General features: G+C 42.0%; 1 protein-coding gene across 9 annotated transcripts in view; it reads left to right on the top strand.

Moving 5' to 3' along the window:
- The window catches only part of LOC142742413 (small ribosomal subunit protein eS26), a 71,801-nt gene that overhangs the window by 35,331 nt on the left and 10,728 nt on the right, over window positions 1-25,742 (top strand). Inside the window, exons 4-8 of one of the 9 annotated variants that reach the window (XM_075852125.1) lie at window positions 2,029-2,292; window positions 2,818-3,021; window positions 4,433-4,582; window positions 10,577-10,708; window positions 13,736-14,268. In XM_075852125.1, coding sequence (XP_075708240.1) covers window positions 2,029-2,292; window positions 2,818-3,021; window positions 4,433-4,582; window positions 10,577-10,708; window positions 13,736-14,268 — 1,283 coding nt within the window. The remainder of the gene's footprint in view (window positions 1-2,028; window positions 2,293-2,817; window positions 3,022-4,432; window positions 4,583-10,576; window positions 10,709-13,735; window positions 14,269-25,742) is intronic. The other 8 variants (XM_075852126.1, XM_075852127.1, XM_075852128.1 and 5 more) reach the window with 8 other exon arrangements.

The following is a 25,742-nucleotide window of genomic DNA, read 5'->3' on the forward strand; positions in this document are numbered from 1 at the left end:
CCCCCCCCCCCCCCCCGCACGTGGTCCTGAGTAGGTTCCCAGTTCAGAACTATGTAGCAAAGCACAGAATTCAAACACCTGGCCTGGCTTCTTCCCTTCAAGTTTACTTCTTTGTAAGTGAAGGATAAGTAACAAGCCAAGGGTTGACAATTTGCATTGCAGGGGGATGGCTTAAAGGGGTTTTCCAGTTCCTAAAAATTGATGGCCTCTACTCAGGATAGACCATCAATAGCTGATCGGTCAGGGTCCGACTCCCGGAACCCCCGCCGATCAGCTGTTTTGAAGGGGGTGTATTGCTCGTATGAGCGCTTCCTATCCTTAATTTCTAGTTGCTCACTGTGAATCATTGACACATGTACTGGCGATTCACAGGTGAATGGGAGAAGGCTGCAATACCTGTGAATCGCTGTTACATCTTTGTCAACGATTTACAGTGAGCAAGTAGAAATTAAGAAGAGGAAGCGCTGCTCTGCCTTCTAAACAGATGATCGACGGAGGTCCAGGGAGTCGGAAACCCGACCCATCAGCTATTGATGGCCTATCCTGAGGATAGGCCGTCAATTTTTAGGGACTGGAAAACCCCCTTTAATCATTTCAAAACCAGAGGTAAACTAAAGTTACCGGTGTTTCCTTTCCAGCTTCAGCTACATCATTCCCAAAATGGCATACAGTCTTCAGACTGGCGTAACTTGGCCTACCCCGTAGACCAAGGATAAAGATAATCCCAAGGAATGTGATTTTTCCATAGAGATAATATAGTATTTTCAAGCGTTTGGGCAATAATAAGGTAGTATGATTGAGCTGCAATTTTCTTTACTAATGACCTATCGGGTTCTTAAAACAAAACTAATAGTTACATCTTTTCACTTTACATCTGTTTCTATAGGGGCAATTAACTCCCTCAATCTCCGCTATACATTCTAATGCAGTTCTCTCCAACACTTGGCTCTCCAGCTGTTGTAAAACTTCCAGCGTGCCTGGACCGTTTGTGGTTTTGCATCAGTTGGAGAGCCACAAGTTGGAGATCACTTTGCTAATGGGTCAGTCAGGAGTCTGAGTCCTCGGAACAGATCCACTTGTCGTGCTGTATATTTGATCATCTGTGTCATAAGTAGAACTGTGTTGCATTTTAAATACCTAAACCCTTCTTAGGGTCTCCTATTGTGTCCTTCATTATGTGGTCTTGGTTAAGTTATATGTGTGGGGAGATTGTGTTACATCTATAGATCAGTAATTCCCAAGCCTTGTACCGGGAGTGACCTGTAAATAATGTTTTTACTTTTCCGGGACATCTACTGCCATTTAAATCTTATAGAATCTTGTTGTAGGGGACAGTGAATTATTCTATAATCTTACAGTTTGACAAAGATTTGTTGACTGCTTTGCCTGTACCCACGACAGGCGGCCATAACCATCCCTTCTATGAAAGTGACAGCTCTTGCTTCCAAGAGACCTTTGTTGGGAATCACTGCTATAGATGTATTGTTATCTTCTACATCTTCTAATTTGGCTGAATACTGCACCAGCATGCCGTTTAGCACCGGTTTCATATTGATTGTTAATGGCCGCGCAGTGTTGCGGGTAGAGCTGATGTTTACCTGCAAAAACGAGCAGACTAGAGTCTGTTCGTTAATGGGTGCACAATTTTGCAGTTTTACCCGCAACACCGCACAGCAAATAACAATCAATTTTTTTAAATTGCGATGAACCGCACGCTGGTACGATTCTTGGCCACACCGTCAATGCCGCACCGTGGGGCCTTACCATTACTAAATCTCTGTGAGGATGGAATCACACATGCCGTTTTTTGGTGCTGTTTGAGAAAGCCAGAAGTGAATTCCTAAGGAATAGAAAGTATAAACTAGGAACTTATACTTTTCCTTGCGTTGGTTATAAAAAACTAAACCTCAAACTGCATCAAAAACTGCATGTGTGGTTCAAGCCTGACAGAAATATGTTTATGTACTATACAATATGTAAATATTTGTATGAATTAATTTCCATTTTTTTTTTTTTTCTCTTTTACAGCAAACTCCATAAAGGTAGAAATGTACAGTGATGATGATGAATCTGGGCGTCTTCTCAACCATGAAGACCGATTAAGTGAGAAAGAAGATGGGGCCATGCCTGATGACTCGCTGGTCGAGCCACTTGTGTACTGTGATGGCCCTGGACAAGATCCCCATTCTCCAGGAGGCATCCGTCTGCCCAATGGCAAGCTGAAATGTGACATTTGTGGGATGGTGTGCATTGGTCCTAATGTTCTGATGGTGCATAAAAGAAGCCACACGGGTGAGCCTGATTACATGGAATGCAATATAGCTGCCAGTTGGTTACGAGCTTTTTCTGTACTTGATCCAGTATACAAGTCATGCTTGTGTTGACAATAGATAAATTACCATGGAAGAGTTTGGAAAAAAAAATTAAAAAATTCTGTATTTGTAAATGTATAACAGATTATTACAGAAACTACGTCTTGAGAGAGGGATCAGTTTTAATTCCAAGTGATCTGCTCTGAGTATATAGTATAAACCTATAAAGGCATTCTGTAGAGTACTGGCTAATATACCATAAGAATGCTGATTTTAGGGTAATACTTTCCATGGTGTCACGCAGCATAGACATAAATTCACCAAGTGATACAATATCATGATGTGCCATGTATCAAGCACTCTATTGTTCTACCTTCTCTGCAGCACTCTATGCCCTGCTTTGAGATGTAGGCATGCCTTCTAGAGAAGTAGAAGTAGGCAGAGACTGATGGGCCTTCGCTCCATATGTCAATAAGATACTAACCAGCTTGCTGTTGTGTTGCAGCACTCAGCGGGGACTTTATGTTTGATGCTGTTTCAGGTGAGCGGCCATTTCACTGTAACCAGTGTGGTGCCTCCTTTACCCAGAAGGGGAACCTCTTGCGTCACATCAAACTGCACTCGGGTGAGAAGCCTTTCAAGTGCCCCTTCTGTAACTACGCTTGCCGTCGGCGGGATGCATTAACAGGTCACCTGCGCACACACGCTGGTGAGTGTGCCTGAAGTATTGTCTACACTATCCTATTCTCGACACTTTGCTGTCACAGTAGTTCTAGTATCCAGTGGTATTTTACAGTGCATGCTGATATATGTATAGAGGTTACTTGCTTACTCTTACTGCACATAACCTTACTCAAACAGGACCATGTCCTATTGTTGAATTCTGAACAAAAACCAAAATCATTATTATTTCCAAGGGTAACTAAACTTTCAGAAAACTTCTGACTTGTCATAGTCACATGTCAGAATTTTTGGTCGGTGGGGGTCCGAGCACTGAGATCCCCACTGGTTGCTAAAACAAAGCGGCAGGAGCGCTCGGGTGAGCGCTGTGCTGCTTAGTTTCTGATCGGCAGAAAGCCGAGGTAACGGTGTACGGACGCAATAGAATGTCTATGAGCCCGTACACCAACTGCTCGGCTTTCCGTAAAAAGCAGATCGGATTTGAAGTGGCTCAGCGCTCACCCAAGCGCTTCTGCTACTTCGTTTTAGCGATTGGTGGGGTTCTCAGTGCTCGGACCCCCATCAATTTAAAACTTATGACATGTCAGAAGATTTCTGAAAGTTTAGTTACCCTTTATTCTCTGTCTTCCATCCATTAGATGTGGATTCTGTACTATATATTTTCTTGATGGTGTCGGCTTTGTGTAGCTTTCTTTTGTACATTAAGCACTCCCGTGATTTCATGTTGATTTATTTGTAGTGATGTTACAGCACTGTGATACCTCTGTATACTGGGAATCCTTCTGGTTCTTATTTCGGTATGTCCCTGTTTAGAGATGCATACCAATGGGAATCTTGCATTAACTGTCACATTATAATGTTTGTTCATAATATTGTAATTGTTTTACCAGCTTTATATTTTTCACTCTTTCATACAAAATTGTAGCACATAACACTACACCAGAGCGTCTCCTATAGCCAAGGGATAGGTGGAAGTTTACCCCACTGGAATTATTTAAGGCGGTATGCACTCGAAGAGATTTCACAAAGCAGATTGATTCTCAAGATCGTATGTGAATCTCCTGTTACTAGGATAGGTTTCTCTCCATATTCTAATTTTAAGAAATATTCTTGAGGTACTTGCCTCTAGATCAGTGTCCGTGGAGACTTTCCCCATAGTGTCTAAACCCACAAGGACCCCTCTGTTTGTTTGCGCTTACACTTTTATACAGTGAATATAAGCTATGGGCTGGCCAAAGAATTGCGCAGTCCCAGTACATGACTATATTGTTAGTCTTAACTTTAGCTTACAAGTCGGATATAAAACCAACCAAGAACTTCTTCCTAGACTAGCTTTTCTCCCGATGTACCCTGCCCCCCTCCCCCCCTCCCTTCTATATAAAGCTTGTAGGACACATATCTCTGTTTTATGGGCAGGATCTATTTTTCATTTTTTCCAGTCTCCTCCCCCACAGTCGGCAAGCCCTACAAGTGCAACTACTGCGGCCGCAGCTACAAGCAGCAGAACACACTGGAGGAACACAAGGAGCGCTGTCACAACTACTTACAGAGCCTCAGCAATGACGGCCAGCACCTCTCTGCGCATACAGGTGAATGAGAACATCTACGTTTCGTGTTCTTTAAATTATTTCTTTTAATAGTATGGTATTTCTTTAAAGTGACTACAAAGGGGTCCGTTCCAGCACTGCTTGGTCAGTTTGGAAAACTTTATCCAGCAATTTACGGTTAGTTATTGCATCTAGGAATACCCACACGTGGTGGATTTGTTCAAAATTTGCATGTGTTACATGTGAATTTTGCAGCGGATTTCACCGTTTCTACAGTTCCATGTGGAAGATGTTCGCGCAGCAGGTGGATAAGATTTGTTTAAATATCAAGCTCATGGCTGATCCTGTAATCTGCTGCCTTTCTATCCCTTGTTGAAGGGGCCCTTACAGTCCTTCTAACTCTAGGCCCTAGAACCAGGTGCCTCCTCTGAAGTTTAAAAAGTTGCACGACTGGGAATCTCATCAAGTCACTGTTTTATCCCTACTCGCAGTCTTTTAGGGTGTTAACCATTGCATTCTGTAGGCTATCTTGTGACTTATACACACCAAAATATCAAGGGGATACAGTGTAAAAAATGAATACACACATTGAATTTTCATGACAAAAGTCTATGTACTCCCGACCTAACTGATCTAATAACATAGTACTAGAGGAGCGGACACAGACACACACACACACACACACACACACACGCAACATTTTTTATTTTTGTTCAATAAGGCTATGTTTTTCCCTTTCATGTTTTTCCCTTTCCGTCAGGTGTCCATTATTTTTGCTATTTTTTCAAATACTGTAAACCTGACGGACCCCAATTATAAGTTACTGGTATTCATTAGGATTTCTTTTTATAAATCGATCCGTCCTAGATATCATGGCTTAGTTTTAAATGTGGGAACAGAACTTTTCCTTAACATGATCTTTTTGTTTTTCATTTCAATTTTGTTAGTAGCAAGGCCATATTACAGGAGCACTAAACAAAAATGACACTGCATCTGAACCTAGATAAAGATCATATAAAGTATATGTATGTATTATGTAAATGTCCTTGTCGGTAATGCCATTAAAGACACCAACAGATTGCTAGTCCTCATGTTTTAAAACGACCTTGATTCCAATAAAGTTTTAGCAAACTTTAAAGAAAAAAAGGAAATGTTCACTGGTTTCTGTGGCCAATGAGGCCATTATTCCCAGTTTTAATACATGAGGCCCTTTATAGTACTTCTAACACTCCAGCATCTGATGAGATTAAGAGCATAAAAGTTTTATTTCAACATCTTAAAAGCTCTAAGAACCACAACTAGGTTCGAAACACATAGGCGGAGCTTTTCTTGGATGTTTACTCCATCTTTTCTTTTAAAATGTTGAAATAAAACTTTTTTTGCTTTTAACCCCTTAACGACGAGCGACGGATATATCCGTAACAAGCAGGTGTTAGTTCCTGCATAGCGACGGTCGCTCTGAGCTCGTGGGTTCTGCCAGTGTACCCACGCGATCAGCGGCAGGAGCACGGCTGTTATACACAGCCTGGCTCCTGCCCAAACTGCTGGAATCTAAGGGTATGTTCACACGATGAGAGGCATTTACGTGTGAAAAGACAGACTGTTAACAGCTGCCTCGTTTCACACGTAAATGCTCCTCGTAATTTACGAGGCGTCTGAGACGCTCGTAAATCTTGAGCTGTGCTTCATTGAGTTCAATGAAGAACAGCTCAAATTACGTGGCAAAGAAGTGCCCTGCATATAATGTATATAAGTGTCCTGCACTTCTTTGCCGAGGCAGTCAATTTACGCGTCGTCGTTTGACAGCTGTCAAACGACGACGCGTAAATTACAGGTCGTCTGCACAGTACGTCGGCAAACCCATTCAAATGAATGAGCAGATGTTTGCCGACGTATTGTAGCCCTATTTTCAGACGTAAAACGAGGCATAATACGCCTCGTTTACGTCTGAAAATAGGTCGTGTGAACCCAGCCTAAGCGTTCTCGGATTCTGGCAGTTAAACCCATTAGATGCTGCTGTCAATAGTGACAGCGGCATCTAATGTGTTTGACAGAGGGAGGGGGCTTCCTCCGTCACCCCATCGGCAGCCCTGCAACGATATTGCGGGGTGCCGGTCGGTTTCCATGGCAGACGGGGGCCTAACATAGGCCCCCAGGTCTGCCTTCAGCATCTGCCTATTAGGCCATGCCAGAGGCATGGCCTAATAGATTGGCTGTCAGTATACCAAAGCATTATTGTCTGTCAGTGTAAGGCCTCATTTACACGAGCGTGTGCGTTTTGCGCGCGCAAAAAACGCTGCGTTTTGCGCGCGCAAAAGGCACTTGGCAGCTCCGTGTGTCATCCGTGTATGATGCGCGGCTGCGTGATTTTCGCGCAGCCGCCATCATAGAGATGAGACTAGTCGACGCCCGTCACTGTCCAAGGTGCTGAAAGAGCTAACTGATCGGCAGTAACTCTTTCAGCACCCTCGACAGTGAATGCCGAACACAATATACACCAACCTGTGAATAAAAAAAGACTTTCATACTTACCAAGAACTTCCTGCTTCCCCCAGTCCGGGCTCCCGGCCGTTGCCTTGGTGACGCGTCCCTCTCTTGTCATCCGGCCCCACCTCCCAGGATGACGCGGCAGGCCATGAGACCGCTGCAGCCTGTGATTGGCTGCAGCCTGTGCTTGGCCTGTGATTGGCTGCAGCTGTCACTTGGCCAGAATTGTCATCCCGGGAGGTCGGACTGGAGGAAGGAGCCGGGACTTATCGGTAAGTCAGAACTTCTGTTTTTTTTTACACGTATATGTATATTGTGATCGAAAGTCACTGTCCATGGTGCTGAAACAGTTTAAGTCTTTCAGCACCGTGGGCAGTGACTGTCTCCTGACGTCGCGTACCCGAACATTTTTTGCCGGGTTCGGTTAAAACGAGTTCGGCCGAACCCGGTGAAGTTCGGTGCGCTCATCTCTAATTTGACACTCCGTTTGGATGTTTGTAACCAGAAAAGCACGTGGTGCTTTTCTGTTTACATTCAGGAGTTTGACAGCTCTTGCGTGATTTTCGCGCATGCAACGCAGGACCGTCAGTGTGGCATGCGTTGTTTTCACGCACCCATTGAAGTCAATGGGTGCGTGTTGCGTGAAAAACGCAAGAATATAGAACATGTCGTGAGTTTTACGCAACGCACTCACGCAGCGCAAAATTCACGCATCGTCTAAACAGCCCCATAGACTATTATAGGTGCGTACGACACGCGTGAAAAGCACGCGCGTCGCACGCGCGTATAATACGCTCGTGTAAATGAGGCCTAACACTAAGTATACCAAAGCATTGAATAAGCGATCAGCAGATCGCAGTGAAGTCCCCTAGTGGGAGTAAAAAAAAAAGGAAAATAATTAAATAAAGTTAATGGGAAAAAAAAATAAACGATTACAGTAATAATTAGAGTAAACCACTTTTTTCCCCTAAAAGTGATTTTATTTAGTAAAAGTGTTAAAGGATAAATATTTACACATATATGGGATCGCCGCGATCGTAATGACTCAATAAAGTTAACACATTAATTAAACTGCCGGGTAAACGGCATAAAAAAAACAACAAAACGGCAAAATTCCTTTTTTTTTTTCTCCCATTTCCCCCCCATATAAAATAAAAGTTAATTAAGAAGTCCCATGTACCCCAAAATACTACCAATGAAAACTACACCTTGCCCTGCAAAAAACAAGCCCAAGAATGGCTACAGTGACGGAATAATAAAAAAAGTTACGGCTCTTGGAATGCGTCAATGCAAAAACAATTAATTTGTTCCTACGTTTGCGTATGAAAACAAAAGGCCATTACATATTTTGTATTACCTTTTATTCTATGGGTTGGCACGACTACAGGGATATGTTATTTATGCCACATACTGGACGGCGTAAATTTATAACGCAAAAATCAATGCTGGAATAGCTGTTTATTTTCAATGCTTTCCCAAAATAAAGTTAATAAAAATTAATCAATATATTATAGGCACCCAAAAATGGACTCTTAGGTCTTATTCACACAAGCGTGTGTGTATTGCGTGCTCAAAAAACGGTGCGTTTTGCGCGCATAGCAGTTCTGTGTGGCCTTAGTATTTGGTGCCTGCGTGATTTTCGAGCATATGGCATCGTTATGACACTGTTTTTATGTTTACAAACATAAAATCAGGAGGTGCTTTTATGTTTTTATGTTTTCATTCATTGATTTTACAACTGTAGCGCGAATCACGCACAGCACACGGAAGTGCTTCCGTCTGCCGTGCACGATTTTCACGCACCCATTAACTTTAATGAGTGCGTGATATGCGAAAAACGGCCAAGTATAGGACATGTAGTGCGTTTTACGCAGAGGACACACACTGCGTGAAAATCACGGACTGTCTGAACAGCCCCATTGACTAACATAGGTCCGTGCGATGCGCGTGATTTTCACGCGCGTATCACGGATGTGAAAAACGTTCGTGTGAATAAGGCGTGCAGCTGAGTTGACACTGAGTTTTTTGCAGGAGGAAAATTCTGCCTCAAAATTCCGTTTGGAATTTTGAGGCAGATTTTGAACTGCCTGCACACGATTTTTGCGGCGTTTTTCGCTCGCGCCCATTGAGTGCCACGGGCAAAAACACCACGAAATACGCTTTCTCAGCCTCCCATTGATGTCAATGGGAGGTCAGAGGCGTAAACGCCCGAAGATAGGGCATGACGCATCTTTTTACCGCGAGCGTCTTTTAACGCTCGCGGTAAAAAAACACGTCCACCTCCCATTGAAATCAATGGCAGGCATTTTCGGCCGTTTTTTTGGCGCGTTTTCTGACGCGGTTTCTCTGTGTGAACTTGGAAGGGCCTGAAGAATGTGACCGTGAAAAAAAAAAATCGTCCTTGGTCATTAACGCGTAAAAGGGGCCTGGTCATTAAGGGGTTAATCTCATCGGATGCTGGAGAATTATAAGTACTTTTATTTATATTTTTTATTTTTATTTCCTACCTGGTTACCAGCTCAGCGTTCTCTTCCTGCACGGAGACTTTGGACTTGCAAACAATGTAAGCGGTGATCTGATCACCATACACCTAGCGTGTTTCCTGTGGCTTTTAAATATGGAAAAACAATCTGACACGGCTTATCTTCTAGGATTCTAGTCCCGCACGTATTCTGTAGACATACAAAAGATCTGGATGTTTTATCTTCTAGGATTCTAGTCCCGCACGTATTCTGTAGACATACAAAAGATCTGGATGTTTGATCTCCTAGGATTCTAGTCCCGCACGTATTCTGTAGACAGATCTGGATGTTTGATCTCCTAGGATTCTAGTCCCGCACGTATTCTGTAGACATACAAAAGATCTGGATGTTTGATCTCCTAGGATTCTAGTCCCGCACGTATTCTGTAGACAGATCTGGATGTTTGATCTCCTAGGATTCTAGTCCCGCACGTATTCTGTAGACATACAAAAGATTGGATGTTTTATCGGGAGCATTGTGGAAAAGCTATCTCTTTTGCATCACAAGCAGGCAGACCTCCATATAGGGGGGAGTGACAGATAAATCTTGACTGTATTTATCTATGACATACAAAAGGAATGGTGTTGACACACAAAAGAGAAATTGCTCTTCAGATACAAGAAAATAAGGTGCATTCCAATGATGACAGAATACAGGCTGCTGTAACGTGTCTGTGTTCTGCTGGCAATGCACTCAGAAAAGTTGTGGGGAAATCACCTGTAACTTTGTAAATTTATCGGATTCCTTTTCAGAATGGAAAAGGGTCAATTGCAGCGCCAAAATTTGAAATCGAAAATTGCGAGTGAAATTCCATAATAGAATCCTTAAAGCTGCACTGTCCAGAGCAATACTTCTGCCAAGTGCCCTTTACAACTCGTAGCGCTATGCTATGACGGGTATAATATCACTTGCGTGTCCCAGGACTTATAGAAATCGTTGCCTGTATATAGGCAATTGATACCTATATCTTACCGCAAACTAGATAGCACCAACAAGTGGCCCAATCTCTTCTCTCCTTTCCCTTCAGGTGAGGAGATACGAGACCTGGACTTGGGACCAGATGCCCTGATGCACCACTCCTCTGACCCGCCGTCTTTTATGGATCGGCTGGCGAGCAACCTCACAAAGCGCAAGCGATCCACACCTCAGAAATTTGCGGGTAAGAGCACATGTAAATGTGTGCAGAAGACCCTGCTTGTGATGCTGACTGTGTCTGACTCCGTATTGCCATCAGGTGGCGAGTCATTTAGATGGCCATAAAACTTTCATCTGTCTGGTCTTCTGCTGTCGGCTCTGAGAAGCAGAACTGTATTGTGGTTCTACAGAGCTGTAATCTTTCCAAAGTTTTTTTTGTATAGTTCCCTGCATATTTACTTTTGCAAGTAAACTTAACTTGTCTATTATTTTTGTAAATTGGCATAAAAAAATTCCAGATTTTATTCATTGATGAACAAGTCTTTTGTATGAATATTGTTTCTTTTAGATTTGTTACAGTTAAGATTACTGATGTTTCTGGTTTTGTGTTGTGTTGTAGTACATCCAGTTAATAGTTCAGTATACGGCGATATAACAAAAATATATATAAAGCTGAATAGTTTCTGATCTTTAAGGGGGTTGCCATTTTTAAATGAAAGCTTCCCTCACTGATCAGCTGTTATTGCTGGGGGAAGCCGCTTCTGGGCAGACATTTGTAACTATATGTGGCAGACATCCATGTAATGCATGGACAGGATGGGTCTGCTAGGGCTGGAGTCACTCTCTGACATCCATATACCCTAATGGGTCAGATGGAGTTGGGTGTGTATAGCAAACAATCCATTTAAGTAAAATTGAGTATAGGTAACGTGTTTTTTTTATATATATATTTTTTTCATTTGGTTTTCTTTAATGCGTTTTTTAAGACCATCATTCACCACACAATCACCCATGTGAAAGTAGAATACCCCTTAAAGAGGACCCGTCCGCTACCCTGATGTCTGTTTTAGCCATGATATATCAATACTGTAGCACGTTTTCTGCGTTGGGCCGTTCCTCTGTTATACCTCCTAGAAATGTATGAATAAATTGACAACTTGGTGTTACCGGTTGGGGGGGTGTCCCTAAAGTCTCGCACTGCCCAATCCGTGCTGACATTATCAGACTGTGTAGGGATACCTCCATTGACAAGGGAAATGGCAACAAGTTGTCAATTGATAAATACATTTCTAGGATAAACAGCACAGGAACGCACAACGAAGAGTTCTAAGAAAACGTGCTCCAGAATTGTTGTTCTATGCGGAATTCAAGAAATTACTAAAACAGACGTTTTAGGCCTCCCACACACGAGCGTGTTTGGTCCGTACTTCGGCTGCATTTCCCGGACCGATTACACTGCAGGGAGTCGGGCTCCTAGCATCATAGTTATCTATGACGCTAGATGTCACTGCCTCGCAGAGGGACAACTGTCCCGTACTGTAATCATGTTTTCAGTACAGGACGGTAGTTCCGCGGAGAGGCAGTGACACCTGGCGTCATAGATAACTATAATGCTAGGAGCCCGGCACCCTGCAGTGTGTTCGGTCCGGGAAATGTGACCGACATACGGACCGTATATCACGGACCATACACGCTTGTGTGTGTGGTAGGCCTTATAAGAGCTGACCGGTCCTGTTTAACTTTAGTTACAAGAATGGCAACTAAACACTTCCTATAATGTAATCTCTGATATCTCTAATAAACTTTAGATTTGCAGAACTGGCATGTTTTTGTGCATTACTGTTTATGTCCAGATAATTCGGCTAATCCCAAACTTTTACTATTGTTTCTCCTAAACACCATTCTGCTACAGCAGTTGTACAGATCGTCGTCTGCTCGGCAGAATTCACGTTTCTTCAATAATGACAATTTATCCAGCTCCTAAGGCAACAGATCATTCCCACACAGTCACATTTCCACCACCATGTCTGACTGTTGATAAAAAAAAAATTAAAAATTCCCAGCGGTTTAAGGGCTCGTCCACACGCTGCGGAATTGCCGCATTTTTTCCAGCCGGAATTTCGGATTGGAAAAAACTCAGCACAATACAGTAGCAATAAATAAAAGTAGAAATGTCAGCTCATCCTCCCAGGTGCACGAAGAAAACAGCGATCTCCACGCAACAGGAACAATATTCAGGAGGAAAAGATCAGCACTCCTTGGGGAATTTGAAAATAAGTCTTCTCTATTTAAATAGCCAGCGGAAAAGCTGAACGGCTTGAAGTGGACAAATTACATAAAGCGTCCGTCCCCTCTGACGCGTTTCTAGCTCTCAAGTGCCATTACTAGATAAGACCTTTTCCTCCTGAATACAATACAGTAGCAGCATAGTGGATGAGATTTAACAAATCTCATCCACATTCTGTGTAAAAATTCCGATCATAAATTGACCTGCGGTGCGTATTTTTCAGACCGCAGCATCTCCATTCCTGCTGCGAAAAGTGTGCAGAATTGCTGTGTTTTTCAGAGGAGAGCTCTCCATCTCCTTACATTTTGAAAAATGCCGCAAAATACACCATTTTGTGCCGTAAAAACTGCAGGAAATTGTGTTTTTTTTTGCCGTAGCGGAATGTCTGCTTTTTTTAAACGGATTTGCTGCAGAAATTTTCTTCAGCAATTTCGTTGTGTGTGGACAAGCCCTTAGCCTGCTTTCTCTTCTCCATGAATTTCTATTATTGCTCACTCTCTTCTTTGTGAAGTCATCATCACTGACCATAGCTAATATTTCAGACTGCACTTTTTTTTTTTAAGTGCCACTGTCACTAGATACTGTCTACTATTGTGCCTGCATCCAATTGAAAAATACATTTTGGGCGTGCAGTCTGAGCAGAGCGCTTCGCCAATCAGAATTACAGAGAACTCTTCCAGTGATGCTGATTGGCTGTCCGTTTTCCTCACTCACCTGACCTGGTCAAAAGAGCTACATGTAGTACAAGTTGTAGTGGCATAATAAAGCTAAATGTGTTACTCGCGACTTTAGTGCAGTAGTGTTTTATTTCCTGTTCCCCAGTTGGTGACAATATACAATGATTAATTCTATTGCATTTGTGGTGGGTCCTTACATTATTCTGCCAGCCTACGCTTAATTTGTTGTCTTTGTTTCAAAGGTTTTTAAACTTTGGTATGATGTAAAAACTACACCATTTTTTATCTTTGTTTTCTGTTTTTTCAGGGGAGAAACAGATGCGACTTAGCCTTGCTGATCTTCCTTATGATATGAACTCCAGTTTTGAGAAGGACCTAGAGATGGTTCCTCACCACCCTCTTGATCCATCTTATGGAAATCCATTAGCTTTTGTTGGAGGTCCAATGCGTTTGCCACCTACAAACTGCATTTCAGAAATAACCCCGGTCATTAGCTCAGTGTATACCCAGCTCCAGCCTATGTCGGGAAGGCCAGACATGCCAGGAAACCGTGAAGCGGCAGAGGGCCATGAAGACCTACCAGATGGGACACAGATTCATTACAGAGGACGGACTGAGCATGGAGCTTCTCCTACTAATGGCTGCCAGGACTCAACCACAGACACCGAAAGCAACCATGAAGAGAGAGGTTCTCAAGCCACCAGCAGCCGGCAGAGTCCGGCTTATGCCAAAGAGGACCAGAGGCCACCTGAATCAGGTGTGGCAAATCCTTCCCGCTCTGGGCCTGGCACTGCCAAGGAAACCCTGCGGGTGCTGGGAGAGGATGGTGAGCAAGTGAAGGTATTTAAGTGTGAGCACTGCCGTGTACTCTTCCTAGACCATGTAATGTTCACTATCCACATGGGATGCCATGGCTTCAGAGACCCTTTTGAGTGCAATATATGTGGCTATCACAGTCAGGACCGGTACGAGTTCTCATCCCATATTGTGAGAGGAGAGCACAAAGTTTAACAGAGGGGTAGGGGGAACTGAACTTGCCCTCCCTCCCCCTCTCCAAAAAGAAAACAGAGACGCAGTCAGACCATGTGGCTGATGGATGTTTCCAATCAAATTTTTCAAGATTCAACTCCTTTTTACATGGTTTTTTTTCTTTCTTTTTTTTGTGATGGGAATTGGTGGAAATTTTAAGCACTTTTAAATGTTCCTTTTTTTTTCTTGTTTATTTTATAATTGAATTTAGCACTACTGTAATTTGTTGTGGGATATAAAAATTTGTTCTCGGCGACCCACAAATGCAAATATCATGCTGGATGTGTCACTGTGTAATGCATTAAATAAGTACGAGGAAGGAATGGCTACGGTTATTTGATAGTGGGAGAGTAGTAAGGCACTCCCAGAGATTTTATTAAACAAAAAAAAATGATTTGTTTGGTAAATGCACTTAAAGCGCCTTGTTGCCTTTTGGGGGTTACCCTTAGCTAGAGACTATAACATTGCCTGTGGTCCGCACAGGAGTTAGTGGTGTAGAGTAACCAGCCAACATCTGGACCCCCACTTGTGTCCACTAAAACTCTTGGTAGCTGTCACAGATATTGAGAGTTGTAGTTAAGGACTTTTTTGATTATTTCTTGGTATTTCACATTGTTGTTCTAATTTGAGAACCTGGTAAACCCTGAACGGCTTTGTAGTCAAGATGCTTCTCATGTTAATGGGCAAGTGTAGCACCTTATTAAGACTGTTTGGTAATTGAACACAATAGAACTGGCCCTCAAACCTCAATACAGAATGAAGTCCTTTTTTTAATTTCTTTTCTATTCTTTGCACTGGTTTTGAACAGATGGAAAGGAAATATCAAGTGTAAGTTGTTTGTTCTTTTCCATTTGAGTTCTACCTTAATCTTCTTGTTAATCTATCTGTATACTTTCCCTGGAGTATTTATTTTCCTCCTTTCCTGCTAGTACTTTGTCTAGCAGGACAAGGTTTAACTCTATTATGACCCCTATTGTATGCTTGTGGTTTATGTTCTTGACCACCATGTTTGTTGGTCCTTTTGTTATATACCTAGCTGTAACAGTCATGCACTTTCCGTTCTTGTTTTGTTCTGCACATAGTTACTCACGTGTATATTAAATTAGTAACTTAAAATAGTCACTTACATTAAGAAAATATCCTGGTAAACCCTTTCCCAAACAAAACCATAAGGAAATGTTCTGATCGGACAGGATCTTATCTCATATATACGGCTCTCTAAAGGCTTTAATGTTCCCATACACATTAGACAAGATTACCCTGTACCCGCCAATTTCAGTGGCTGACGATCTAATGTGTATGGGGGTCTCGCGACTCATCTGCAATCGGGGGACATAGGGATCTGGCATATTGAATTTCAACATACCACATTCTTTGTCCGCATGGGAGAGAACCCGCTTTTCCCATTTCCTCTTTGAAATAAACATAATATTTATGATGAGAGAAAGCGGTCGGGTCAACGAGCGTCCGACAGACATTTATTTCATGTGTTTCGGCACCTTAAGTGGAGAAGTATTTATTCTGTGTCAGAATGGGTGGTCCATAAAGAGGATCTGTCAGATTTTTTTGCCTCCTTGTCTGACGGCAGGATAAAGTAGTGCCAGGCACGCTGATTTCACCGGTCCCTGAAATGTTCAGTAGTGCGCGCTCCCCCCGCCCCCAGTTGCTGATTAACGCACTTCTTCCTATGCTCAGTAATGGGGTTGGGGGGGGGGGGCGTACATATCATTGGCTGCGATTATAACATGTAAATTCCCCTAAACTACTGAACAATACAAAGTGACAGACCGGTGATGTCACCGTGGCTGTCACTACTTTATGCTGCTCTCAGACAGGGAGGCATAAAAACCTGGCAGATCCACTATAAAGTGAAGCTCTACCTTCTCAAACACTTCACAGAGGATCTGTCACCTAAGAGCAATTTATAAAATGAAGATTTTTAACCCTTAATATTGTGTAAAGCGCCTGTGCACTTACATATGTTTGTTTTGTCAAGGAAAACAAGTGTTGATGGGTTCTCTTAAAGAATGTGTTCGGTATTGCAAAGTTAAAACTTCCCTCATAAAATCTTATTAGAATTCCTCCCTTTATCCTCTGGAGCAGTCTGCTAATATCCTACAGGGCTGTTTTTTGTGTTTCTCACTGCTTTCTCTGCAGAATCATCAGCTGACAGGCCCTTCTACAACTAGCAGGAGCCTGCATTCTGCTAACTGATTTAAAGGGCAAGTACCGAGTTTCAAATTCCCCAAATACCAATAATTTTATGTTAGAGAAGTGTTATTTATGCACTTAACCCCATATATATATATATCTCTCTTTTGAAATGGCCGCAAAGGTGGACTTTTTCTTTAGCCAATGAGACACCAACCTCTGCAAAGCACTGAAACCAGCATGTGCTGGGCACCCTCTTCAATTTCATATATTGGGCTATGCATATGGTGTGCCATTGGCAAGGTATCTGCCACTTTCAAGTGTCCTGTGCTTGTACGACGAGGCGTTCAAAGTAATTGTGAGATACTTGAATGCTTGTTGTATATTTCCACAAATGGCTAGATTTCAGCATTTCAAATTGTATATAGTTTTATGAAAATATCCTACGGTTACCAGTCAATTTCATTTATGGACATCTCATACAAGTGCCTTCAGCACTCTGGCAAACTAGTGAAAGAATCGGATAGCACTGGCCAGGTCTAAGAAGCCGGGTTTTCTATAGTACGAATAAACGGGGGCAGATTAGTATGTGGTGGGGTGGGGGAGTTTTCATCCAGTTACAAATCTAAATTTTGCCCTTTTTAAGCCATCCATCATTTGAGAATCAGTGATCATTGTAATTGTTTATTCAATATGACTGGTTTATGTTCCAGTTGTATTCATGTTTATGCCTCATATATTACATGACATGTATTTTTATTATGTGATTTCCTTTTACGTAATACAAGTGTCTCAAGCCTGGTGCCTGAAAAAGAAATAAGCCCTTAGATTACATTTGCACTAACAGTTTTGTGAAATTTCTGCTTATTTTACATATTTCCTGCCATCTTACTTTTTATTTTCCCTGTTCAGTGTCATTTACTTGTGGGAGGAGCTTGCGTTTATCTCACCATGTGGTATATGTGTCCCTATAGCTTTAAAGTGTGCCCAGATGACATGAGATGCCCAGATGACATGAGATTAATACCCGACACAAATTGTATACATTTTGATGACCCCGAGTCTTAATGAAAATGTAATGAAATATAAAACCATGGCTCAGCCTAGGAGGAAGGTTTCTATAAAGCATTGTATGGTTTGTCCTACTATTGTCTTTCATATCGCCTTTTAACGTGTCCTAAGTAATGTAATCTGTATTTTATACTTTATGCTCTAAAACTTTCCTAATCTCCAGCAGTGATCTCTATGGTGCAAACAACCAATCCCTCCCAAGGATCAATCTATTCCTTTCGTTGTGTTCATTCCCAGGCTTAAAACCAAAGGCTGTTTTTTAAATTTTTAATAAACCAAGCAACACAAAACACCTCTGGAATAATCCTTTTTATCTCATGTAATTGGAAGTGATATGATCTGTATTTCTGTTATGATGTAAAATGACATTCCATTTTCGCTTTTGGAATCGAGTACAATGCATGAAATGTACAATAATTGTACAGGGAAGGTTTTCAATGGCAAAAAGTAATTTGGTTGCACTTCAACTTCTGAAGAGTATCGAACGTTACAAAACAATGGAACCCAGAAAGTTTGTTTCCAACCTGCATATGTTCGGTTTTTCCCATCCTTTTGAACAACGGTTTTTACAGGTTAAAATCCTTTGTTTCACCACTGCAGTGAAACGCGTGTGTGGTTTTGCCACACAGTTTTTGACTACATGGCACACTACCGTAACGTGTAAACCCAGCCTTATAAGCCATTAGATTGGCAGTACCACACACCTTACATTTTGCCAGTATATACTTCAATGAGCTTTCCACGACCTACTCTCACTGTATTGCTAGCGTATTATTCAGGTCTTTTATAGATAACTTTGATGTTGGGTTCTGCCAGATATATATTCTAGGAGAGTGAGAAGTTCAGAAGTTTGGGTAGGTCAATGTGTCAGGTCTCTTCCTGCAGATTTCACGCAGCGTGAATGACATTTCCAGTTTAGGTCCTCATTCACACAGGTATTTGGACAGTGTTATATTAAACAACAGACAAGCGCTAAGAAAGGGCAGGTTTTTATAAGCTGCCAAAGAAGTAGACAGCCTGTTTTTAAAAAATGTAATTATTTTTTTTTGTATGTTTTTGTTGTAATATTTGATTTTATTAATAAAAACTAAAGTTAAAGTTGATGCCGTGTATGTTGCACCCATTAGCACAGGCTCATTGGCTACAATAATTATTAGTTGCAGAATTTTTCCCAAATGAATGACGCTTGATGGCTTGGTATTTGTTATGTTTACATCATCATTACCTCTGTATTTATTGGTGTCCTACACTACTTAAAATCTGAAATTTCAGGTGTGAGTTAACCACAATATATTACTATTTATCTCACCATATCACACACACAAGGGATCCAGGATGCTGAAATATTGGCATTAATTGGTGGTGGGGTCCTCATATGGTATATGTGGTTGAATATTACATTTCTTGGTTATCTCATACAAAATATATATATTCTTTTCTTTATTGGAATATTTAGAAATAAAATGTGTTTAGATATTGCTGCTAGATACGTGTTATGACATTCCCTGAGATTCCCTCTCCGCAGGCCCACCCAATGTGTCCAGGGTTGGTAAGAAGAAAACGCTGTTTCTAACGTCTACTGTTATTGCCTGGTCTGCGCAATAACAGGAATCACCCTGCTACCTGTGTATAAGAGAATCCGGTCAGTGGGACTGAGCTACTGAGCATGTGTTACCACCGGGACTGGACATATTTGGTGGAAGTTCTGAGAGAGAATCAAAAAGAGAACCAGGGGGTATCATAAGTATATAACCGCAATATCTAGACACAGGACCTTCTTTTTTTAATGATTTCAATTGAGAATTTATGTTTTGTGTGATCTAGCGGACCCATGTAATTTTGAACAGTGATCCAACCCCTTTATAGTTAGAAATGCAAATACCTTTGTACCTGTTGAGCCTTTATTTTGGAAGTCAGAATGAACTACCTGATGACGGACAGTTTCCCATATCGGCTTCCTGGACCTGGGTAATATGTCATTTTGGGTTAAAGCACCTACATTTTTGGGTTTGGTTAAGGTATCGGCGCTTGTTTGCTCCTTTCACAAAGAGCCAGTATGGGGATGAGCACTCGTTACTCCGATCTCTCGTCTCCACACCTTTTTATCATGTTGGCAGCGCGTCTCCCTGTTCACACAGGGAGATGTGCTGCCGACAACGATAATATTTTTGGCATTTAAAACTATGCATTTAGCGGATGAACGAGCAGTTTGCTCGTTCATCTGCTGATCGCTGCCCTGTTTACACAGGGCAATTATCGTCAACGAGCTTTCTGTGAATGCTTGTTTGCCCAATAATTGGCCCGTGTAAAAGGGCCCTTAGGCTCTGTGTTTTTATGATTAAAGTTTATCTAGCCTGGTAATTGTAATGTGAAGTTTTAAGAGACCCAAAGTCTATAACAGATTTTTCAGTGACACTTGTATTTGGCTGGGAATTCTAATAAATAAAATAAAGCGAGACAAACACATCTTCCTCTCAAATCCTGTTTTTTTAATATATAGGGAACTCCTAGATAAAGTATTCTCATGCATGAGCCGCTTACATTCTTGAATTGTTTTTAGTCCTGGTTTAAAAGTCAAACTCTATCAAATATTTTCAGCAGTGTCCAAGGTGACAGGATAAGGGAGCCCATTCCCCAAGTGTTTGTTTCAGCTCCTATTAGTGGTGACCAGAAACGGAATTGTCAACGTGACTATGCCGCTCTCTGTTTCTGCTGTCATTTATAATAAAGAGAAAAAGCAAGACCACCTCTCTACCTATAACCTCAAGCACAGTACCCCGCCATTATCACTTTTGGAAGATTGGCTTCTATATGGAATTAAACGCCTAGTTTATTTGAATTTTTTGGTTTGTTTTTTTTACAGTAGCCGTACAATCCTTTAATTTTCCGTCTTCCATCCTAAAACTGAGGGCAATCAGGACTTCAACTAGCAGTGTCTCTCAGTGGAACGAACACCATTTGTAAGACTAATACCATATCTCCAATAACATTCAGCCCCCCCCCCCCCCCCCCCCACACACACACACCCGTTCCAGAGAAATGGCCCACTGGTTTGTTGGCTCCTTATATACTAATTTGTCGTAGTTTGCCAATGGGGTGGAGCTAGCCTCCCTGTCTTTGATGCCGACCAATCAACACATGGCAGCTTGAGGATAGTTTACGTCCTGTTGGCTAACTACAGAAAATTAGCATATTGTGAGCCAACAAAGCAGTGGGCCATATCTCTGGAACGGGGGGGGGGGGGGTCTAGGAAAAAAACAAATACAGCACTGGAATCAGAGAGACAACGCTATTCAGGTCAGTAAACCAGTTCAATTTATATGACCTAGTGACAGATCCCCTTTAAAGTGTTGTTTTACCTTCCTGGTAAAGGACTGTAATCTGCTTCCCATTTTAAGACTATTGGCTGCTGTTAGTTGCAGTTTGTTGACTAATGTCATGGTCAATAACTAAAAATTTTAAATTTCTGCATGTTTTTGGGAGATCTTTGTTCTCCAAATTTGTGTTACACTATGACGGAATATAGAGGGCTGCTTTCTAATCACTTTTTAAAGAGGCTCTGTCACCAGATTTTGCAACCCCTATCTGCTATTGCAGCAGATCGGCGCTGCAATGTAGATTACAGTAACGTTTTTATTTTTAAAAAACGAGCATTTTTGGCCAAGTTATGACCATTTTCGTATTTATGCAAATGAGGCTTGCAAAAGTACAACTGGGCGTGTTGAAAAGTAAAAGTACAACTGGGCGTGTATTATGTGCGTACATCGGGGCGTGTTTACTACTTTTACTAGCTGGGCGTTGTGTATAGAAGTGTCATCCACTTCTCTTCACAACGCCCAGCTTCTGGCAGTGCAGCACTGTGACGTCACCCACAGGTCCTGCATCGTGTCGGCACCAGAGGCTACAGATGATTCTGCAGCAGCATCGGCGTTTGCAGGTAAGTCGATGTAGCTACTTACCTGCAAATGCTGATGCTGCTGCAGAATCAACTGTAGCCTCTGGTGCCGACACGATGCAGGACCTGTGAGTGACGTCACAGTGCTGCACTGCCAGAAGCTGGGCGTTGTGAAGAGAAGTGGATGACACTTCTATACACAACGCCCAGCTAGTAATAGTAGTAAACACGCCCCGATGTACGCACATAATACACGCCCAGTTGTACTTTTACTTTTCAACACGCCCAGTTGTACTTTTGCAAGCCTCATTTGCATAAATACGAAAATGGGTCATAACTTGGCCAAAAATGCTCGTTTTTTAAAAATAAAAACGTTACTGTAATCTACATTGCAGCGCCTATCTGCTGCAATAGCAGATAGGGGCTGCAAAATCTGGTGACAGAGCCTCTTTAAGGCTTAACTATACAGGGTGAGTCTTTGCTTGTAAGAAGCCAATGGCATTCATCTCAAGACACTAAAAAAAAACATTAAAAGGTCACGTTTCCAGTGTTTCAAAATGACCGCCACATACATTTTCCTATCAGATCCTAAAGCAAGGAGAAATATAAAGGAAGTCTTTGAATTTCTTTCTTTTGAAGACAATTCTAATTAGGTTAAAAAAATCCATTTGTGTGGCAACCGCTCTGATCAACCTAGGTTTAGTAGTTTCCTTGCATGAAACTATCCTTTTTGTTTAGTAGGGCAGGTGCCTTCACCAACCTTTTCCTCTTTTAAACAAAACTAGGGGCAAATAAAATGTGGCTTAATGTAAAAAAAAAAAAAAAAAAGAAGGGCTTTTTAAAGGGCAACTGACAGAATCTACACCGCTGAGCTCAAAATCTCCATTGACTACATATAGTTATACTAATAGAATAACCCGAGTTGTACGTTTCTTGTTCCAACCATTTCAGCAGTAAGTGCAATATTTATAATTTGAATTCTTATTTCAACCACTGGATTCTCTTAGATTTTGTTTATTTTCTTCCCTTTTGTTTTGTGAGGTTGAACTTTAAAAAAAAATAAAATAAAAAAGTTGCTGCAAAGCATTTTTGTATTTGTAACATAGTGTAAGTAAACATTTGTGTAATGGAGATACTGTATGTTTTGTATTGTTCTGGCTAAAGATCTGTTATAAATAAAACATAAGTAAATTATTACGTTCTATTTCTTTTCTTCCTCCAATATTTTAATGCAGAAAGTAAGTGATCTGTATAAAATTGGAAAGATTTAAAAAAAAATGTATACCCTCTACTTGGCGGAATTATTACCACACACAGAATTATTACCGTCTCTCTGTCTACAACATTCCCAGTTCCCAGGTTTCATGTACACAAGCTTCAATGAGAGAATAGCTCTGTAATACAGCCCTGTGTGTCTCCGTAGTACAAAGCCGCAGGAACGCAGTGTACATGAGGCAAAGTAATGTAGTGTCTGCATACAAACGCTGTTAAAATTCACCTCCAAGAACTGATTGAGAGCTGCGTTTATTTTACAAGGTATTGTCTGGCCATGGGGCGGTTTTTCACACTGATGACCTATTTAAAGGATAGGTCATTGGTATCTGATCGGTGGGGGTCCGACCCCCAGACTCTGCACCAATCAGCTGCCTCCGGATGTTCTGCATGGCCGATGTCTGATGCAGATGGCTCCATTCACAGTACAGCGGCCGTGCTGGGTTACCACAGTTCTGCTCCTATTCAAGTGAATAGGAGTAGAGTTGCGATTCTGCAGCACAACCCCTTTAATGTCGATTAGGGCTGGGTGATGGTAATATCTAAAAAAAAAAATGTAACCCTATGGGCCATTTTTTATATGAATCTATTTTCTTATTACTATTAAATAAACTAAAAGAAAACGAGATTATTTTCTTTATATAAATAACTTTAACATATTATTATAATAATAATTGTACGTAACTTCACAACTTTTAACCTCTGCAATTGCTTTTTTATCAGAAACACAATTTGAAAAATGTCTATCTAATTGATTATAACTTTTGTGCTCCCCTGGCAGGGAACAGGTTAACGGAATCTATAATCAATGATGCGCTGCGTGCACGAACATCCCCCTCTGCCCATCACCACCTCAGGTGGTCTCCGACATTGCAGATGACAGCAGTGTAAGTTGCAGCAGTGCCAGGCAGATAGCGCCGAGCGGGCACTCTGGGGTGAGATTACATTATAATGTATGAAGTCTGAGCAGGACCCTGTTAGTACCGGCCCCACGATGGGGTTTGAAGTAAATGACATTAAGGCCGGATTCACACGACCGTGATTGGACCATGAAAACGGTCCGTGTATCCGCCAGATTTCCCGTCCCCACCACGGTACATGTGAAAGGAACTCCTGGCATCATAGTAATTTGGGCTACATTCACGTGCCACTGAAAAAAAAATTGCCCTTAAAAACTGATCAACTTGCATCTGGTGTCTCCAAATTTTCATCCAGTTCCAGTCAGTCTGCCCATTTTTAATGGCCGTTTGTCATCTATTTGCCATCCGTTTTTCATGGCTGTTAAAAATAAATGAAATCCATCCATATTTTTATTTTGTCTGGTTTTTTTTTTGTCCCAACCCCCTGAAAACACCACAGTGCCCATGTAGATAGTGCCGCAATGTCCCTGTAGATAGTGTCCACATAGTGCCACTGCCCACATATAAAGTGTCAGTGCCAGAGCCCACATAGTGCCTCACACAGTGCCCATGTAGATAGCGCCACTGTAGCTCCCTCTTGGAGCGGAATTCCCAGCCAGAGTTTTATCGACGCTCTGGCCGGGGATTCCGCTCCTAGAGGGAGTTCCAGACGACTCTATCCGTATATGGACAGTGACTACAGGGGCTCCCTCTACAAGCTGAGTCCCCGGCCAGAGCATCGCAAGACTTTTTGATGACATTTTATTAACTTTTTGTTAAGGGGATAGAAAAAAATAACCGCATCCCGCCGTTCACCATGCTTAGTAAATAACATGATACCTTTTATTCTATGGGTCGGTACAATTAAGGCGATACTATATATCTGTATCTCTCTCTCTCTGTCATCCATCAATCATCATCATTTATCCATATATTTGGCAAGGACCTAGTGTCCGAGGCACAGTTAGCTCTGCCCACAGCCCGGCCTGTGAGGAAGGAGATGTGAGTGCTCAGTCTGTCTGTTGTTTGTGCCTCTATTTGTCTGTGTCAAGGAACTAATGTGCCAGAGGCACAATGAAACCTAATTTCCCAGCTACTTTAGTAGTTGGGAAATTAGGTTTCATTGTACCTCTGGCACATTAGTTCCTTGATTCATTCATATACCTGCCAACTACTAGGGTCTCTTCAGTATCTTATTCTATTTGTCTGTGTCTGTGTGTGTGTGTGTGTGTGTGTGTGTGTGTATAGGTTCCAGTATGTGTGTCTTTGTGTGTGTGTGTGTGTATTCGTGTGTCTAAGTGCCTATATATGTATCTACAGTGGCGTAGCTATAGGGGTCGCAGATGCCACACAGCGCTGACCGCGCTTCCAATTGTATTTGCGTCCTCAGGACACAAATACAGTGCAGTGCTGGAGCCTTGCTCCAGCATTCACTGTGTCGCGAGCAGCTCGGCGCAGGCAGGCGCGATGTAGTGATGTCATCGCGCCTGTCTGCGCCTAGTCACTCACAGCATAGACCGGAGGAGGATTCTCCACCTGTTGTGGGAACGAGGATAGAGAAGTAATTATGTTATTATTTTTCTATTAGGTACGTACATATGGGTGCATTAATACTGGGTAGGGAAGGGGGGCTCATATGGTAGCTGCTGAGGGGGCATTATAGTATATGCGGGCATTATACTGTATAGGACAGCTATGGGGGCATTATACTGTATGGTACAGCTATGGGCGCGTTATACTGTATAGGACAGCTATGGGGCATTATACTGTATCGGACAGCTATGGGGGCATTATACTGTATGGGGGGTGTTCTACTGTATGTGGCAGCTATGGGGGCATTATGCTGTATGGGGGCATTATACTGTATGGAGTGCATTATACTGTATGGGGGCATTATACTGTATGGGGCAGCTATGGGGGGGACTTTATACTGTGTGGGCAGCTATGGAGGGCATTATACTGTATGGGGGCATTATACTGTATGTGGCAGCTATGGG

Source organism: Rhinoderma darwinii, chromosome 2, assembly GCF_050947455.1.
Source record: "Rhinoderma darwinii isolate aRhiDar2 chromosome 2, aRhiDar2.hap1, whole genome shotgun sequence".
NCBI lineage: Eukaryota > Metazoa > Chordata > Amphibia > Anura > Rhinodermatidae > Rhinoderma > Rhinoderma darwinii.